The 21,292-nt window shown below is 34.1% G+C and overlaps 1 protein-coding gene across 1 annotated transcript in view; it reads left to right on the top strand.

Annotated features, from left to right (window-relative positions):
* The window catches only part of LOC149548253 (uncharacterized), a 41,806-nt gene extending 22,197 nt beyond the window's left edge, over positions 1-19,609 (top strand). The window contains exons 4-7 of the mRNA XM_089792312.1: positions 5,627-5,781; positions 6,417-6,679; positions 9,933-9,995; positions 18,650-19,609. Of these exons, the coding sequence (XP_089648438.1) occupies positions 5,627-5,781; positions 6,417-6,679; positions 9,933-9,995; positions 18,650-18,901 (733 nt within the window). The 3' untranslated portion in view covers positions 18,902-19,609. The remainder of the gene's footprint in view (positions 1-5,626; positions 5,782-6,416; positions 6,680-9,932; positions 9,996-18,649) is intronic.
* The last annotated feature ends 1,683 nt before the right edge of the window (positions 19,610-21,292 follow it).

Raw genomic sequence — 21,292 nt, 5'->3', positions numbered from 1 at the left:
GTAGAATTGCTTTTGGTTTTGTATGGTTCTAAGTTGCAACTCTAGATTCTCGCTTATGATCCTAGCCCAATCAAATCTTCTTTTTCCTTTTCCAATTTCGTCAATAAAGAAGTACATCCAGTTTTCGAATTGCATACCTTGAGCTAGGCCCATGATTCGGCTGAGAAGCACAATGAGATCGCCATATTCTGATTTGAAATTTGCCACTGTGAGCTTCGGTGCTCTAGTTACTCCTTTCTTTCTCTCGTGTAGCCAATCTTGTTTTAGATGCATGAAATAAGTCTCCTGGTTATCCTGAAATGACTTGGCTGCTTGATCCATCATCACCATTGTCATGCTCTTGCACTGGGGAATGTTAAATGCTTCTTCAATCCCCTGTCCGCCAATGTTGGCCAACACCCTCTTCCCTTCATAAAAAATGATGGATTTACTAATCAGATCAAACTTGGATGCGCACTCCATAACCAATTCTGGACAAGGCAAGGTAGGAGGAAAAGTTGTTGCGTGTACAATCCCACTTTTGTATATCTTCTTTGCCATGGGGGATTGTCCTTCCTTTAGTTTGTCTTTTATCTGCATCATATTTACTGTACCGACATTGGTATCGGTTATTCGCCTCATTTTTGAGAAGAAAGTTGTTTTGGGCATCATATCCTTTTTGTCTTTCTTAGTATTTGTTTCCTTAGGGTTCTTGCCTGCACTAACATTTACCATCCTAAACACTTATTTCTGCCCTTTCGTTCTAAGTGATATGGACTACCCTTATTGATCTCCAACCTTTTTTCTATCGATGGATTCTACACTTATTTTTGTCTCGCCAAGTCCTATCACTATGCTTATCAATCTCCAATCTTCAACCTAGGGTGAGACTACTACTTATTTCTGCCTCGCCGTTACCTTAGGATGGACTACACTTATATCTCCCAACTTCAACCTAGCGTGGTCTAGCTTATTTCTGCCTCTTCAAAAGTCCTATCATGGATTCTACCTTTATCAATCTCCAATCTTCAACCTAGGATGGGATGATGAAGTGGTGGATGATGAATGCAAAAAGAACCAAGGGAAACAAAACTGGACAAGAACAAAAGAGCAAAATTCGCTTAAGGACCCCTTTCAACTCTAAATGAATTGAATTTACCTTTACCAATGGCCTGGTCTTTTGAATTTTGGATCAGACTTAGAAATTTCAAGTCCTTTGCAAATCTTGATGCCCTAGTTGGAGAAATTAGAATTCGGTGCTCTTGGAATTGCCCATGCATATGCCACAAAAATCAGACTTTACCCCTTGTTTTCTTCTTCAACCAAAAATCATCCAACCTTGGAAGAAATTCGCAGCCTCTAGAAGAACACCAGATCTTTGTCCACTTGAAATTATATAGGGCAAGGAGAAAATCGCAGCCTTATAGCAAAAAAATCAGACTTCAATATTAACAAATCTGTCTTTTAACTTTGTCAAATTTGAAAATGTTCTTCTTTGTCAAAATAAATCGCCAAGAATGGGAAGTCTACTCTGCCCTAGAGAAAATTGCCAAGCATGAGAATTTTGCCTTTAACATGAAAAATCGCCAAAATAATGTCAATCTGCCCTTTCTAAAATCGCCAAACACAATGAAATCTGCTCCAAGTCAAAATCGCCAAACACCATGAAGAGGAGGAATGAGGAATGAGGAGATAAGGGGAAAGGACTTCCTCTTATACCTCATTTGCTTGCCCTCCTTAGCTGGCCAACCGGTACCTTGGGAGAAAGAAAATATTAATTAGAGCACAAACTTGGTCCCAATTAAATATTTAGCCAAAAATTAATTTTGACAAGATGAGATTTACTTTTTTAAATTGCCGGTTAGACCAAGATTGCAAAAAAAGAAGAAGCCTTGTAGACGTTAAATGTTTCCATTTAATGATGATTTAGTAATTAATATATCATTAAAAATTGGATTTTGGCTAGCCAAAATTGATTTTTTCAATTTTAAATTACTAATTTCTTTAAATATTTTAAAATCTTCAAGGCAAATTTAATCCATTTAAAACCAATTTTTTGCAATTTAATCCAAATCGATTTTGCTATGCAATTTTATTTTTTTGATAAAAATAAATCATTTCTCTAGGGTCAAATCGATTTTCCTATCTGATTTCATCATCACAAAATTAATTTTTTCACCGAAAAAAATTCAAGATTTTCCAAAAAACTTAAATCCAACAAAAATTTATTTTGTGAAAATTATTCAAATTTATATAATTATATCCAAATTTTCAAAAAAAATCGTCTAAGTACAAGATTTACAATTTTATCTTGCCAAGTGTTGTTCTTTGAAATTTGTTCGGCCTAAGGATGAAATTAGTGGTTCTAGAAAATCAAGTTGAAATCGGGTAAAAACAAATCTAACCCTCTCTCTTCTAGCCTAAAGGCGTCCAAGACTCAAAATTTTCAAAAATCAAATCAAATTATTTTTGGACAACTTCAAAATTTTTTGCCAAGGCGACCGAAAAAGGGGGTCCCCAAAGTTTTGGGGTGATGGTGTGAGAACCTCACTACACATTAGTCTTAGAATTTTGTATGTGCAACGTTTTTTGTGCCTCAATTTTCGAGCCAGCAGATTCAGAATTTGACATTAGATTCTTTCTGGGTTTTTCAAGCTCTCTTCTGGGTGTTGTTTCATTTTTGCTGCGTTTTTTGTCAATCTGCATCCAAGTTAATGCCTTTTCAGATATTCACATTTTTGCATCAAAAAACATGTCATGGCATCTCTCCCCAATCTTCTCTTGGAAGGTAGTTAGTGATTCAATGGAAAGAACTACAACACTTGAAAGCAAAGAATTAGAGTTAAATTTCTCTATTTTTGTTTTTCTCTTTGGTGGATTTATTTCTATTTCTAATGGCCACTCCTCTTCTATGTTTCCATATTCTCTCTCTATTCGATATGAAAATTTTCTTTCTGTTTCTCTCTTCAGAATGTTTTTATTTCCTCTCTTTGCTTGTTATAAAAACATTCTTGTGAATATATATATATCATTCACGAGCTTATTGGATATGTCAACTGTTATGAATAGCCATGTTTGTTTTTCTTCTCTTGTTTGTAGGTAAATTTCAGAAACCAAGTAATCACAAACAGACGAACTTTGCTTGTAGCGTGCTAATGCTTGATGTTTACTTCTAATGAGGCCTATAATGCTATAAATCACAGTGACATTCCACTTACAAACCATTCACATGGTGCGGCGAAAGCGTAAATGGTGTTCAATTTCCTGGGTTCATAAGACATGAAAACTTGAGAAACTACAAAATGATATAATATTTTCAAAAATAGAGAAAATCTTGATTTGGTTATTTCAAGTCAAATATAGTGTGTATAATTCAGAAATAAACACAATACATTTAAAACTAGCAGTTGCATACTTTTGTGCTTGCAACAATAAGCCGATAGGTGCTCGATAATAAAATTATTTTTTAAAATATACTCTTATGGCAACAAATTAGATTATTAATAATTTTCAATTTAAATAACATAATATTTACTAAAATCTTTTAAATAGATTAATAAATATTATTTATTTAAATTCAATTTGTCAAATATGAATAAAAATAATCATTTAAAAAAAACCCCATCAAAAAATCTATTATGAAAAATTAATAAGAGAAATATAAAAAAATAATATGAAAACATAACGTCTAACAAATATTCTATTGACTAAATAAATTATAGAAACTAAAAAACAATATTTAAAGGAAAAACTAAACTAGTATAAATAATAATTAAAAAACTAAAACCCAAATCAACTTTAAAAATCAGAAGTTAGATAAATAGAGTTCACAACATGAGCTAATGTGGAGATCACAAGTAATTATTTTTTAAATAAATAGCAAAAGAAAAGCAATAGTTAAAAGTGGAGATTTAAATAGTGTAACACAGGGACATGTCCCCCCACCAAAATTGGGCCGCACTCGAGATGAGGGGACGATGTCTTGGCATCTTGGGCGACACCACTTAGAGCACCACCTTTGCCGGAGACGGCTCCGTGTCCCTTGTGGGTGTAGGGGATGCGTGGGGGGACGCCGGGACGTCTCCTGCGGCAACAAGATGGGGGGCATTAAAAAAATTAAAAATGGCATTATTTTAATATTTTTTTGGTTCTATTTTTGTTATAATGGGATGTGGGGCCCATTCCTTCCTCCTTTGTTCAAAAGCCTTCTATTCTTCATTTTTATTCACATTTGCATTTCTATATTTGAAGATTGATATATATTATAAATTTAAAATTATATAATTTGACTCTCTTTCATTTGCTGATGTTCAATGTTCATTGTTTGTCATTTGATCATGAATCATGATGTTCTAGTTCAAAACTTCAATGCAATATTCAATGTTTAAGTTTTTCACATCTTTATATCTTATATTGTATAATTGTGGTACATCTTTGCATAACTAGCATTTTAAGTATCATGTATAGTATATCTACCCTTGCTTCCCCCCACCACCCCCTTGTTCCCCACTGCCCCCAAATCAAGGCCTCTTTGTCCCCTCATCTCGGAAACTTGTCCTACTGTCTCGCAAGGCGGTGTAACTATGGATTTAAAATATAATCTTATATGAACAAATTAGATTATTAATAATTTTCAATTTAAATAACATAATATTTACTAAAATCTTTTAAATAGATTAATAAATATTATTCATTTAAATTCAATTTATCAAATATGAAAAAAATCATTTAAAAAAATCCCATTAAAAAATCTATTATGAATTAATAAGAGAAATGCAAAAAAATTATATGAAAAAATAGCAACGTCTCTATCAAATGTTCTATTGACTAAATAAATTATAGAAACTAAAAAACAATATTTAAAGAAAAAACTAAACTAATATAAAAAATAAATTAATTTTTTTAAAAAACTAAAATCTAAATAAATTTAAAAAATCAAAAGTTAAATAAATAAAGATCACAAGTAATATTTTTTTTAAAAATAGAAAAAGAAAAAGAATAGTTAAAAGTGGAGATAACAACTAATAAATATCAAAACAAAAGAGTTAAAAGTGGAGTGAAATACGGGTAAATAATTAACGGGAAGGATTTACAATTTTCTGGCCAACTCAACTTTTTTGTCAAAAATTCAATTTCCGGGAACAAAGTTCCCACAAATAGCCTGTTGGCTAAAATATCCCATTACAAAATATGAGTTGATTTCGAAAAATGGTTTTACTGTCACGTAAGAGGCAAAACATATAAAACAGTTGTCTGGTCTAAAATTGCAAATGGCTGAATGCCTACCATCACATAGCACAACCTATAGGGACAGCCTCATGCTGTTTAACCTTAATTCTTGTTAGAGAATAAATTGTGAAAAAAACATTTCCATAATGTTAAAATTTTTAACTCTTAAACCTAAATTTAAGCAATCCATTTCTCCCTTTGTTTTAATTTTTCTGACCCTAAGTTAAATAAAGAGCTAAAACATATGAAGTTTTGCATAAAAATATTTCAGATTCGAGAAAATCAGGCAAATTTGTCAGGTTGTGATCACTTGGGACTGATTACTAGTTTTTGGAATGTAATGCTACTATGGCATAAACTGATTTCTTTCATTTTGGATTATATATTATCTGAGAACTGAGTTTATTCTTCTGGACAGGATAAAAATGCCACAGACATATGTGGTGCATCTGGGTAATAGTAAAGACCTAATGGAAGCAGCTGAAGATAGTGTTGCAAAGAGAGTTCTACGGGAGCATGTTCGTGAATCTCTTGGTGTACGAAATGAGGATCTCTTATTTGCAATCATTAATAGTACGTCTGTGACCTAAAACAATCAGTTCTAATATTTATCATAACTGAAGTATTATTGTCTTCTTATGTGATAGCAATCAAGCTATACATCATGCTTCATTTTTTGAATTTTAACGTTAATATGAGTGTATTCTATGTTTAGTTTTTTAAACGAACTGTAAATGCATGGCATAGCAAGTTCAAATTTAGAAATCATGACTTTCTGGTCTAGAGTTTGGAACTCTTGTTCGCCTCACAACCTGTTGCTGAAGACAATTTCGGGTCATGATATGTTGGCCGACTACTAGGTTTACCATACATATTTGCTCATGAGAAGGTCTAGCATTTCTGGTTTAAAACTATTTTTTTGAATGAATCTATGTTTTTCTTTTGGAGATAGACAGGTTGTCCATTATCCAAATATATGATTGATGCAAGTCCTTTTATGTTCAGGCGATGAATACTATTTAAGATTCTAAAGGCAAGTTCAAAAGCTCAGAAATGGAGGAAATGGTCATAATTAATAGGCAGTGTTACTGATGGTCTACATACTATTTATTATGTTATCTTGCTCATATTGAAAGATATTATGCAGATATGACTTTTTTCTGTTATACAATTCTACCCTTATTTGTCCATTATCTGAAACTATACAGGTGTTTCACGAGGAAAGGGCCAGGATTTATTTCTACGCTCATTCTATGAGAGCCTTCAAATAATCCAGGAACAGCGACTACAAGTACCTTCAATTCATGCAGTGATAGTTGGGAGTGACATGAATGCACAAACTAAGTTTGAAAAGCAGCTGCGAGATTTGGTCAAGGAAAATAAAATGCAAGACCGTGTGCATTTTGTTAATAAAACATTGAATGTAATACCTTATTTAGCAGCAGTTGATGTGCTGGTCCAAAATTCTCAGGTATGTTGCAATATCATTGCTGCCTTATATTGCTTGAAACTTTTCAAGTACATCTACACACGTCTTTATGAGACTCGATATGACAACTATGAGATAGATAAGCTCATTATATTAGTCTAGTTCTATCTGGATGCCAAAGAATATTTTTTAATTTTGATAGATGGCTTTTGAAGGCTCCTCTTATGATTGGAATACTTATTGAGGCATTGTTTTCATACTCAATTGTCTTCTTAGGGTTAACTACTCGAAAGGATCAACCACTCGCAAAGGCGTATTTCACATTTAGCTTACTAGCCATGATTTTAAAGTATCTATTATGCCAATTGAGCTATAGAATGCCTTGAGTCATGTTAGGATGCTGAGGTGGGATGATATCCCAAGTGATGATCAGTCATAGGGTTTATAGAGTTAGAGACATTAGTTTTATCATATAGTATTTAATTTCCTGGTTACTTCTAGTTGTAAATTTGTGACGAATCTTGGTTTGTTCAGAACTAAGTTAGCTAGTTCTTTGTTTTGTTGCTTGGTATTTTTATTCCGTTTTATTGTCTTAAAAGTTGAATCTTTTACACTTATCTTACAGACAGCAGTATCTGCATATTTCCATAGGAGTTTAGCAATTGCTAGAGACTAAAAGAAGCAAAGGGGTTTCTCCACTGTGGGCCTTCACCCACAAACCATACTAAACTCAGGAGGACAGTGTTATAGAAAATCCATAAATCCCTTATAATAAGCCAAGTCTGAGTATACTTATTGTTTGGAAGAAATATTTTTACAGGAATAACACTCTTTCTTTCTTTCAAAATGGACAATCACTCATATGCCTAGAAAACCAAGCTAAGAAACTAATAAATAGTTCATTGCTGAAGAGAGTAAGATTTAGCTTAGTAATTACACTTGCAGATACTAGTAAACCTTAAGGTCTTATTTTTTCCTCTGTAATCCTTTAAAGTAGCATACCTGATAGTTGAACTTGATACAATGAAAACACTGAATACCAGATGGCAAAGAGCTAAGCATTCCCCAAGCTTTTTACAAACTGATCGCAGACAGAACACTTAGAAATATCCACAATCCCCTAAAATATTGTTGACTCAAGTCAAGTTAGCCATTTCCTCATGCAAATGGGTTGCAAGCAAAGTGGGCTTAACCATGGAGGAAAGTCCATAGTTACGCACGCTTGGGGTGGAGTAGTACTGGGATGGGTGACCTCCTGGGAAATCCCATTGCTTCACCTCTGTGAGCATCACCTAGGTGCAATGTGTGAAAGTGTTCCATTTGTTTTCATGAGAGATGGATTCCTGTGAACCACTACTCATGAACCATGGGTCAATGAGTTTGACTAAAAAACTACACTGCTGAATCCTGATATCACAGGATAACTGTTGCCATAAGAATAGCCTTATCTGTCTGAAGCATGGAGATCACTCTCCATTTAGGACCTAGGGAAAAAGCTCTTGACAAAGAAAGCCTAATTTTGCAAGAATGACAAAAATCTCAAACAACAATAATTAACTGTTCCTATTGTTGGTTTACAGTTTTTACTTAGGCAAGGCAACTTTAATTTTTGCAATAAGACCATTATATTCCATAAACAATGGAGTACCTTTTCTTCATAAAAGCTTGTACTCAAATATATCTCATATCTGTGAGGCATGGGATGGGCCATGCTTATCCCATCAATCACCTTTCTATAAATATAATTCTCTTTTCAAGTTTAGAAATATAGTCTAACCTTATTTTAGCGTTTTCATAATTCAAAATGTTATAATTTAGACTAAGGCAAGACAACATCACATAAAAAAACCCAATCAACTCTAATCAATCAACAATTTAACATTGACAAGACTTCCAAACAGTACAAGACACATCCTCATATGTTCCAGGAAGATGAAATCATGCACACATATCAACGACAATTTATGGGGTGTCAGTCTAAAATCAACAGACATTATACCAAACAGTTATTTTAATATATTAATAATTATAATATAGTTGCTCCCCAATGGGAGCACTGCCACTCCTATAATGTGATTTTGGATCCTAGGAGCCACAGAAACATAATTTCTCTACTGCTAGCAACCAGCCAATGAAAAATAAACCAGGGTTAATCAATATCAATAACAACTGTTAGATCAACAGTATTGATAACATAAATGACTACTAAAAATCCATTAGAATAAAGAGTTCTAAGTTTTAGGAAAGTTTGTGATTTGTGTTCTTATCCTTAGCACAAAGGTACAGAAGTTTTGCATTCCTTATTAAGGTGGTTACTATTTAATAGAAATGGCCCTTAGGACAAATGAAGTTGAACCCCAAACATGCTAGATGGTCTGCAACTGCATTCTTAGCTCTTTTGACATGCCAATTGACATATCCTTTAATAGCTAGTGAAGTGATGGGCAATCTGGATTACTTTGTCAATTGAGCAGTTTTTGATATTGCCACTAATTGCTGTTTGAATGACAATGTGCAAGATCCTCTCATCTGTCACCTTGGTCTATGTCTTTTCTGTTAGTATCCCCAATACTCTCTCGAGGGATCCTTAATAAGCGAGGGTGACAGTCATGCAGTCCTACTTAAAATACCAACACAGCTCTCCTTGGCAATTTATAGATGCTCCTTTCACAGCCAGGTAGGGTTTCCCTCTAGATGCTCCATCATAACTCAGTTTATAGATGGTTGGTTTCCAGGGCTAGCCTCTGTGACATGGTTGCCGTCCTTCTACTTCCACCAGATCCCTCATTGGGAACTAAGACTCAAGTTTTATTTATGCTTTGGATCTGAAATTGAATTGAATATGGAGCTGTGGTGTGCATTCTCTTGCTCTATGTTTTACTCTCCTGGCCAATATGCAGTTTTGTTCACTGTTTGATTAAATACATTCGTGTTTGACAATATTTGCATTTTTATGACATTGTAGTCATTGTTTATTTAAGTATGCAATAGGACACTTAACAAATGATCATTGAATTGTTTAATAGAATGTGCTTAGTATTTTGTTGTAGTCCAAATTTAAAGGAAACCATTTATTTAGGTTAAAAACTATGCAGTTGAATCCTGATATAAATATCATAGGCTAAAAAAATCAAGCACGTAAGCTAATATGGCTTGTTATGTTCACTAAGCAATTTTTTTGGGCATCATCTAAATCACTGAATACAAAAACAATGGGCACTTTGATGACCAATAATATATTCTGAATTTCAATATTTGTGGTACAGTTGCTTATTTTTTGATGTATACTTTGCAGGCACGAGGGGAATGTTTTGGTAGAATAACAATTGAGGCAATGGCATTTCAGCTACCAGTATTGGTACTCTTGTCAAACCAAACTGTTAGTGATTTTGGAGTTATTAATTTGGAAAGTATTGGAATAATTGGATTTTGTTCTGGTAAATTGTCAAGTGAATATTTTATTAATTGGTTATACATATTGTAACACTGGCATCTAATGTCACCAGCCTGGTGCTAATTTAATTATAACCAATTGTAGGAAAAAATCTCAGCCTGATAAAATTTGGTTCCTTCATACCATACTTACAACCTTGAGAGCCATGGAGTTACTACATACTTTTGTTTTGTCGATAGACTGATTCAATTTCTCTAGGTTGTGTTTTTAAAGTGGATCTGAGCAAGCCAATTAGAGAGTTGAATTGCCATTTCCCAAATTAATAAGTTTGCATCTTGGATTGTGGAAGGCAGTCACTGGTAACTCGCAGTAGATGGTTAATGCAAAATAGAGGGTTCATAACAGATAGACAGGTTTAAATAGTCCATGATAGGGTTATATTTGGTTCAATTCATACTGCGATGAGCTAGAACCCAGGAACAACTACAAATTAATAGTTGACATGGCAGCCAACAATTGAATGAGATCAAGTAAGTTACAAGCACTTCTCTGGCAACCTGTTTGTATTTTAGTCCTTCAAGCTTGGCATTTTATCTCTCAGGTGTTGCTTCTGGCAATGATTGTTTTGGGCATCTTTAATTCATGGGAAGATGACCAGCATTTGTTATGAATCCAATATGCTTTGTATACAGAAGTTAAGGTAGTGGAACAGCTTCCTACACAAATCTTCAGAGGGGAATGCAAAAACTTCTCAGATCTCTACAACAATTACAAAAAAATAACAAAAACAAACATAAATAGCAAGTATGCCACAACACAATAATTTACCCAGAGAGACCCTTTCGAGAGGAAAACCCCAGACTCCCAAAGCTGCTAAATGTATTTTTCAGAAATTAAGAATAGATAACAATATACTTGTAGAGCAAGCTTCTCATAGCAATATCACCAATGGACATACAAAGGCAACTCAAAACCTATGGGACTCTTAAAATATATCACATAATACAGCCATAATGATAATACAATGCCTTCATAATACAGGGTTGCCTTTTAGGGCAAGCAGATCAAACACAATATCCACTGTTAGATTTAAATTTTTTATGGTAGACATTAGCACATCTCAGGTTTAGCCCTATTAGATTGTAGACCTCCTTGGAAGTCTCAATTCTCTGGAATCTTTGGACATCCTTAAATACTCCCATAAACCAGGAATTTTTTTTGGGATTGTAGACAAAAATCCTGAAATGTCTTAAAGCTAAGGAGAGAAAATTCCTAAATAAAGGCAATGCCAGGTGAGAATCCCCTTGAAGTCCAAGCATCCTCATAATGTCTTGGACAGCTGTGGTGGGCAGGGGATGTATTTCCACGGAACACTGGGCTATAATCTATTTATGATGACCTTCAGCTAGATGTCTGCCGTGAGGATCAAAAAGAAAGAGGAAAAAGTGAAATAACTGGAAGAAACTAAGAAAGAGAATAAATGAACATAAATTTATTATTCTATGGATTATCTTGCTTCCGTAACTCCAAGGGCCTATTCCTGAATTATAATTTATAGAGTTCTTAAGGATTCTAATCTCCTCCTAATATGATATTTGTATGTCTACCTGAACCACTTTCCTCATTCTAAATCTATAGCATTTCCAACAATGTCTCTCTGAGTTTTGGTGATGGCAAATTCTTTTGCAGATTTTGAGCATGGCTATTAAAATATATTATAACATATACAATTAATATTGAATTCTTTAAAATATAAATAAATTTAAAACACCTATGAATAAATTAGACAAATTAAAAGGAGCTACAGTTAAAAAATGCACATTTAAATATATTTACTAAAAATATAAATTTGAGCCCATACCATGTCAGTCTGAAATAGATTTGGTTATGATGAAGTTTGCCTGGTTTAGGGAATCGAACAAAACATTATGTTTCAATGGTTCAATGTAATTCCTCTGTATAGCATATGCTGAGGATCTCACCTTGGCACTTGTGAATTTAAGTAAGCCTTTGATCACCACTAAGATGAGTTCACAAGTTTCTTTCCATTCAACTGGTTTCTGATTTTCAGTAATGTTTGTATGTTTTATAATTTATTCCTTGCTTTTAACTGATGGCGCCACTACTCAACATCCTTCCTTCTGTATAGCAACATGGAAGCTAAAGAGTAAGAGTTAATTTTTTTTCGTTTTTTTGGTTCCTGTATTTTTTCTTTGGCCACTAGGGATTACCTGATGTCCTTAAGATGGTTGAAGGATACCTGGATATAATAAATACCCAATATGAAATCTCCTTGCTTTGCAGGGAAATGCTGGTGATGGCCCCTTGTTTGGGCCGTGGTGTGAAGGACACCAGGGGATGGGGAAAATGCAGGGGTCCCCATGACTTTAGGGTGTCCCCATTTGGGTGGTGTATAAAACACAGGAGACATGTCCCTGAGGCATGCTGGTTTCCAAAATATATTTCCAGAAATCAAATATTGAAGGCAACTTATGCCTCAGGAAATGAAGTCAGCTGCTTCAGTAGAGATCTCAATCTGATTACCATTGTGGGTTCTCTCCTATGCAAGGACTTGGTTTTAAATAGGTTCTGATAGAGGGCCACACCACCCTTACCCACTCACAATCAAGAAAGCAACAATATAGAGACCAAGAAAAAAAAATGCTTCACAAATAATTTTATTATACTTGAAAAATCCTTACAACGCCCACAAAATGATATGACTTCTTCAACATAAGAGAAATCCTAAATAAGAGTCTTCACACCTTCTAGCTTCTACTTCTCAAACTTCTCCTTGAGCTTCCACTCCTCAAGCTACTCCTTGAGCTTGATTAGAAATGCTCATATGCCTTGCTTAAATAGGCACTTACCACCCTATGCATGACTTATCCACAATTTTCTAGAATTCCTCCTACACAATATCCACAACCTTCTAAAACTTCCATAACCTTCTAGAATTACAACTAAGCACCACCATGTGGCCCAATTAGAAAATTACATTTCCTTTATGGATCACAACAAATATTAAATGCAAGATTTAAGAAACTTTCCACAAGCTTCTAAGATGCCACCTACACACCTCGATTAATGTAATGACAACTATTTTTTTTTATTTTTCTATTTATGCCACCTATGCACCTCGAAAATAAAAATCCTCTTTTCCTTTCTTTTCTCCTTTTTATTTTTTATTATTTCTCCTCTAATTTTGGTCACTTTTCTCTCTCCTCCAGGATTTTTTTTTATTTTTTTAAAATTTTTTTAAAATTTTTTTTTTTATTAATTTGTTTAAAATTTAAAATTTTACATTCAACATGTCTCCCCTTTATTTTGGATGCAAGATGCTCCTGCATGAGACTCCCCAGGTCCGAAAAGATGTTCTAATAGCTGGAAGAACATCTTTCGGGATTCAGCACATAAATCCCAAACTGGTTCTTCACATATATGTCCTCCAAATCTTCAACTTGCACACTCTTTCCCTTGTTTTTCTTCTTCTCCTTTACATCCAACACAGGTGTTCTATACGTTTGCTTCCCATGCTGATTTTCAATCTTCTCAAAATTTGCCAACTCAACTCGACTGCCAACACTCAGGTTTCTCCTACCGAGCCCTTCATTCTGCAAAGGAATCAAAGAAAACTTCCTACCACCTTTCTCAATAGTAAACACATTCCTAACACAATCATGCATAGCCCTGCAATCATACTGCCAAGGTCTACCAAGTAACACATGACAACTGTTCATATACACAATATCACACAAGACTTGATCCTTATACTGCCCAATCTGAAAATCAACAAGACATTGTTCTCTCACTTCCAAAGCATGCTCACCTTGCAACCAGCCAATCCTATAAGGACAAGGATGTCTCAATCTCTTCAAACCAAGTTTTTGAACCATCTCCTCAGCAACAAGGTTATCAGTACTACCACTATCTATAATCACCTTGCAAACTTTCCCACCAGACTTACAACAAGTTTTGAACAAACTAGTCCTCTGACAAGAATCCAATGTCTTCTTACCTATTAGTACTCGTCGAGCCAACAAACTTTCTCCTTCCTCAGGCTGATTATCCTAGACTTCAACCTCATTCACAATAGTAGCTGTCCTACCAATAGAACATTCAAAAGATCTATGCCCTTCTTGACCACACTTGAAACAGTTACCTCTGAATACACCTCCACCTGTCCTTCTTCTTTGTTCAATAGGTTTTGGTTCACCTTCTGCTTTTGGTTTAGCTTGTACCGAACTATCTTGCTTCTCCTTCCCTCGAGAACTACCTTGATTCTTCCTCTTTAGCTTTTCCTCTGCTCTCAAAGCATACTGATAAGCATCCTCCACTGTGGAAATATTTAGCATACCAACCTCATCCTGAATATTGAATCTCAAACCATTAATATAGCGTGCTACCTTCTCCTTTGACAATTCTCTATGCCCAGACCGAATAGTCAACTTGTAGAACTCCTCAGTGTAATCCTTCACAGTCATATCCTTTTGTTTCAGATTCTGCAACCTCTTAAACAATTCAAGTTCATAATCAGCTGGAATGAACTTTGCCTTTAACTTAGTCACCATCAATTTCCATCTAGTGATCTTCATTTCACCTTCCTCTTCTCTGTCTCTTTGCAGTTCCTTCCACCAAAGAGCAGCATGTCCCTTCAACTTAGTTTGTGCCAACCTTACTCTCAATGGATCTTCAATACCCTCAAGCTCAAAGTAGTCCTCTAATTCACCAATCCAATCAATCAGGTCTTCAGGATTCAAAGTACCTAAAAAATTAGAAACCTCCATCTTATGCTTCAACTTCAATTGAGATCCAGGTCGAGAAAACTGAGTAGTCCTAATTCCAATAGGTCTCTCCTCATGATCACTTCTATCCTCACTAGCAGCTTCAAAGTCTTCGACAACTTCGTCATATCTGTCTTCAGTACCCACATGCCTAGGTACACCACCCAAAGCACTCACAATTTCAGCAATCATGTCACTCTTTATCAATGCAATCTCTGATTTGACCTTTGCTCTTATCTTCTCTAAGATTCTTTCTTCCATCGCTTCACTAAGGTCATCATTTTCCTTGGGGTCCAATCTTTTTGGAGGCATCTTCCAAAAATTTAGCAAACCCTAAACAAATCCACCAATCTAAAAGATCAATCAGCCACAAGATCAACCTTCTTTGCAAATCCTAGTGTAAACTGCCTCACGTTCGGCGATCTGTCCACACACTCAGGAACTCCCGCTCTGATACCACTTGATAGAGGGCCACACCACCCTTACTCACTCACAATCAAGAAAGCAACAATATAGAGACCAAGAAAAAAAAATGCTTCACAAATAATTTTATTATACTTGAAAAATCCTTACAACACCCACAAGATGATATGACTTCTTCAACATAAGAGAAATCCTAAATAAGAGTCTTCACACCTTCTAGCTTCTACTTCTCAAACTTCTCCTTGAGCTTCCACTCCTCAAGCTACTCCTTGAGCTTGATTAGAAATGCTCATATGCCTTGCTTAAATAGGCACTTACCACCCTATGCATGACTTATCCACAACTTTCTAGAATTCCTCCTACACAATATCCACAACCTTCTAAAACTTCCATAACTTTCTAGAATTACAACTAAGCACCACCATGTGGCCCAATTAGAAAATTACATTTCCTTTATGGATCACAACAATTATTAAATGCAAGATTTAAGAAACTTTCCACAAGCTTCTAAGATGCCACCTACACACCTCGATTAATGTAATGACAACTATTTTTTTTTTATTTTTCTATTTATGCCACCTATGCACCTCGAAAATAAAAATCCTCTTTTCCTTTCTTTTCTCCTTTTTATTTTTTATTATTTCTCCTCTAATTTTCGTCACTTTTCTCTCTCCTCCAGAATTTTTTTTTAATTTAATTTAATTTAATTTTTTGGTTCTTTAATTTTAAATTTTACATTCAACATGTCTCCCCTTTATTTTGGATGCAAGATGCTCCTGCATCAGGTTCTCATTGAGGATGTTAATGGGATCAATTGCAGGAGGAAGTCCATATTGAAGGTGTTTGAGTTCCAGCCAGTGAAGGATCTGAGAGTTTATATTTATCATGTCCATGTAGGGAAAGCAGGTCGAATGAATCTCTCCAGGTCACCCAAATCAGTGGCTGAGGCATCTCAAACCCCAACATCATCAAATCAACGTAACACTCAATTGATTATCTTTTGATGGTTCATGTGGGTGCATAATCTACACGCGAACTTTCTATTATTTCTTATTATCTTTGTAGCCCAATCATCACTTGGGCACTGCTACTGTCAAAGCTCTGTGATGCAGGGCAGGCCCCTATCTCAAAAGACATATGCTAATCACTCAAATGATTTGTCTTAAACCCAACCTCCCAAATCTATATTGGTTTTTAACTTTACAAACACGAGCAACTTAGAAATGCAAATGAATAGACACAACTGCAAGGTTATGCTTCTGCTTCCTATTCAAATGCTTCAGATGTTGGAAGTACGACTACAATGTAAATCTGAAAATAATAAAATGCATGGCATCCCTTTAGGCATTACAAAAACTCTCAAATCTGATACAATGTTATATAAAATCAGTCTACATGCTAACTAGAACAGTCAATAGAAACCATCTCCTTCCTCTCAGGATTCTACTACAATCCAGCTTCTCAATTATAAAAGCTCTTGTGAATCACCATCATATGACCACATGGGCCTGAATTAAACATGTCCAATCTGATATATAGCGGAAAATAAGCCAAGAGGAAACTGCAAGGCTTTCATCCCACACTTGAGCTTCAACTGCATTCCAATCCTTCAACCTGCGACTGTCAAACTGAATCCTCTAACTCTTGTCTTTAATTTATGAAATGTGATGCCACGAATAACTCTTCTATGGCTACCACAATCCATGATTGGGTAACCCAACCAAATACCACGTTAAGATTGAAAATCCTGCCAAAAACATTCAAATTCTGCAGTGAATGCCGTCATAATACTGCGTTAAGTCCACATCAACATCCACAAATGTAAAATAACATAAACTATCAATGTAAAAGTTATATTTTATCAAATACCATGTTAAAATAAGGAGGCCACTATAAATATGATATAAGATGCTTCATAAATGTTGTGATAAGCCACCTTCTCTAACAATCAATCAAACTGGTCAACTATGACAGCTCCATAACCCCACAAGAATCTCTAGTTAGAAATGCATGCCACTTGTCACATGCATACCCACCTGTGAAGAGATGCTCTTTAAACATTACAAATTTAATATTTTGAATTATTTACTGTCATGTAATTCCCAACTCCATGCCAATATAAAATATTCAAAGATATGCTTAGAGGATGCCATTACTAGGTGGTCCATAATCTGCAACATTACAACTTGGTCAATCTCTAACAGATATTTTAGGGCCTAGGCCTTATTACGTGAAGTTTATTCATCAAAAAATTTGAATTCAAACTATTGCAAAAATAGAATTAAATATTTTTGGTTATGGAAGGTTGCTCACATTCCAGGATCTCCTGCATCACTGTCAAAGATAAAGATTGATGGAAAAACTTATGAAAATGACAGTAAGTTAGCGTCTATGTGAAGTGTTTGCACACTACCAACAAGCAGGTTAAGAGCATATTGCAGGAGAAAGGACAGGAAGTATAAACATTCGATCACGCTGAACCCCAGCAATCCAAGGGAATTCAAGGCTTAGCTCCTCCCCTGCAAGGGAGAGACAGCCTTTAAGGGTTGACAATAAGGAGCCTATCTTTATCCAAAAATAACCAGAGCCATGTGAAGTCTCCATTTTGAATAACAAGGCACTCATCAGGGTAGGATGATGGATGAACAATAAGATATCGCTCAACCTCCTCCTTTTTCCGTTCCAAGGATTGGTTTTTCATTACCTCCCAGAGTCCCTCAACCCTTCCCTATTTCAATCTTTTTCCTTTACAAATCTTTGCTCTGGCATTAAGCATGCTAATATGCATGGTCGACTGTCCTATCCATGGATCTCCCTTCCATCCCTCTCAGAAAGCAAGTGTGTGGGAACAAAGGCCATGGACGAATTGTTGAAAATACTGATTTGTTTGAAGCACCACTGCAATTACTGAATTTTTTAACAACGCAGGCAAAAAGATTGAAGAATAAAGGGTTAAATGTTTTATTTTTCATACAGCAATTTGAAGGATTGTATTTTGGCTCTGTATGGATGTTATCAGTGTTTTAAAGTCAAACTGCGAAAGATCTATGGTAGGAACGAAGCGATAGAACAAATTAAGCAACCAACACAAGTTTAAAACTAAGACTTGTGAAAATTTTCCAGCAAAATGTCCAGCACTCGCATGAAACTGTGAACAATCCAAACCAAAGAGCACTATGTAAGCTTTTATTCTCGGGGAAGAATGGAACAATTCTTTATTCTTTTTGGGTTTGTGTTTGTTGATTGACTTACCTTTGAAATTGTCTCATGTCACCTACTTGTAGGAATTTTTTCTACTGTCGGCCCTTTTATATTTCATTTGTTGTTAGCCATTATGACCATTTTTCATCTACATGTTCAGATTTTTGTCTTGTTCTCTAATAATATCCACACTGTGAATCATCTTTTCAGGGCACAGCAGCTGGAGGGACGAGCGAAATTGTTGTCAATGGGTCGACAGGTTTTCTGCATCCTGTTGGCAAAGAGGGTATTGAGCCACTTGCAAAGAACATTGTGAATTTGTCACGTAATGTTGAGCGCAGGCTAACAATGGGACGAAAAGGCTACATAAGGGTAAAGGAGCGCTTCATGGAACATCATATGGCAGAGAGAATTGCTCGTGTCCTTGAAGATGTGTTAAAGAAATCAAAGCTTCACGCATAAGCTTTTCCATTTCCCATTCTAAATTTTTTATACACCACAAAGATGGAAGAATTTTCAATTCTCGTTGTCAGAGACTACCATTCGGTAACTATCCTGGCTGTTTCATTGTTAAAGCAATTGTCAGCATCAATGAATTAGATGACTATTTACTTGGGAACTGTCACCAATTCATCATTCTAGCTTCATACATTTGAAATTGAAGCTTAGGACTCCAACGAGGATGCTGGCAAGAGTTATAAAATATTGTGTAGATAATCAATGGTGACTAATTACGGCAATCTTATTTCACATAGTTGCCAATGGAGAGTAAAAGTGTCAGCTGGATAGTCCTATGATCCATGCAATACAAAGCTAAATGTAACGTACTTAAGCAGTGGTGAAATATTTTAGAATGCAGCTGGAAGAGCAATTTTCTGTGGAACTTTCTGTTTGTTGTGACTTTGTGAATAGTTCATATTTCTCGAGAATTTTCAGTTTCACATGATGAGACCCGTTGTATTTTAACTACAGCCATTGGACGTTGTAAGAAAGCTATTATGGGATGAAGTGGAGACTAATGTGGCTTGGAAAATACATGCATTACAGTGTCTATGATTGTCCAGATGGATATAAAAGTGACTGGTAACTTAAATGCTACACTATTATTTTCCAGGTGGATAGAAAAGTTGCTGGTAAGTAATGTTTGGGAGCCTCGTAGCTCGTCTATTATTTTCTCTTTTGAGAGACAAGTGGCTGGTATCTAATGCATTACACTATTATTTTCTTCTTGGATGTGAAAATGGCAGCAGTTGTGGACGTTAAGCACCATTATATTTTTCAAGACATTCCTTTGGTCCACCACACCCTCAACTCTTTGTATTGTGATATGCGCCATCAACAGTAAACAATTTAAGTTAAAAAAAAATGATTGGATGTAAATTACATAAATGTGCAGGTAGTGAAAAAACGCATTGTAAGTGGCAAATTCATGCATTGAGAAGGAAGGACTTTCATTGAGCAGAAGATGGTAAGAAAGGGGGCAGTATTTATCGTGGTGTGGTTTGAACATACAATTACAAGGGAACAAGGAAATTAATTTAATAAGTAGATTTACATTTAAATTTTTTATAGAAAAATGAGAAAACTTAAATAGATAACATATATGATATGTATATGTTGTAAGGCTCATTTTAGACCATAGTTTTAAAAAATAAATCCAGACCATACTTGGTAAGCTGATTTTTAGTTCCTATCTATGGCAGGAATATTTATCCATTATATTAGTGCTAATATGACATTAACACTGACCAATAAAATCAAAAAATTTAAAAGATTATATGAAATTTCAAATATTTATATCTTTTTTTAGTATTTCATTATTTTATAAATCACATTTTTCATTCATTTTATTGGTCCATACTATTTTTGGTGGGGGAGAAAATTAATTTTCTTTAACAAAAATACAAATATTTTCTAACAACTTCATCTTGCATTAATGAATGCATTAATTACAACTTTATCTTTTTCACATTTGTGATAGGTTGATAAGATTTTTATTTCCAATCATTTTTACTTCCATCTCACACAACATGTTTAATCAATATTAATTTTGAATAGCAATATAATTTCAATACGTTACATCTTTGTATTTGAATTTCTAATTTTTTAAAACTTTGATTTTTGAATAAAAGTAGTTAAATTATTACTATTATTTTACTTTTGTAAAAATAAATTAAATAATATTATTTTTTAATTATATTTTATAATAGTGTTTGTAATATGTATCATTTATTATTATTAATATTTTATATTTAGATAATTTATCATTTAGTTTAAATATATTTAAAATTTAAATATATATTTTAATATTAAAGTAATAATTATATTTTACATCAAAAAAATATACTGAAAGAAATAACCACAAAAAAGAAATAATTCAATTCTAAAAGATATGTAAATTATTATTAAGTTTTTATAAACTATTAAAATTAAATAGTTATATTCTATTTCTTATTTATTACATCATATTTATTCATCAACATCAAATTTATACGCATTACATTTATTTATTATTTACAAATGTACATATTAAATTATATAGATATTATGTCATAATTAAAAATTACTTAATTTTATGAAAAAATTGGAATTACAAAACATTAAATAGTAAACCTTCTCTAACTGTGTAAAATCAAGCAATTAGTTTTACTTATAAAATATTTTTATATTTCAATACATTTTATTTTTTCTTATACAAATGTGAATTTTAATATAAAAATTAAATTCTTAGTTTTATTAATTAAAATATAATATATTCTAATTTTTTATCATAACCATGATTTTATTTTGACTATTTGTTTTATTAAGAAAAATAATTATATTTAATTCTGTCTCTCTTTTACACACACAACT

The sequence above is a fragment of the Cupressus sempervirens genome, chromosome 7 (assembly GCF_028749045.1).
Source record: "Cupressus sempervirens isolate cs-2001-9-10 chromosome 7, ASM2874904v1, whole genome shotgun sequence".
NCBI lineage: Eukaryota > Viridiplantae > Streptophyta > Pinopsida > Cupressales > Cupressaceae > Cupressus > Cupressus sempervirens.
This window is presented reverse-complemented; position numbering and strand designations above follow the sequence as displayed.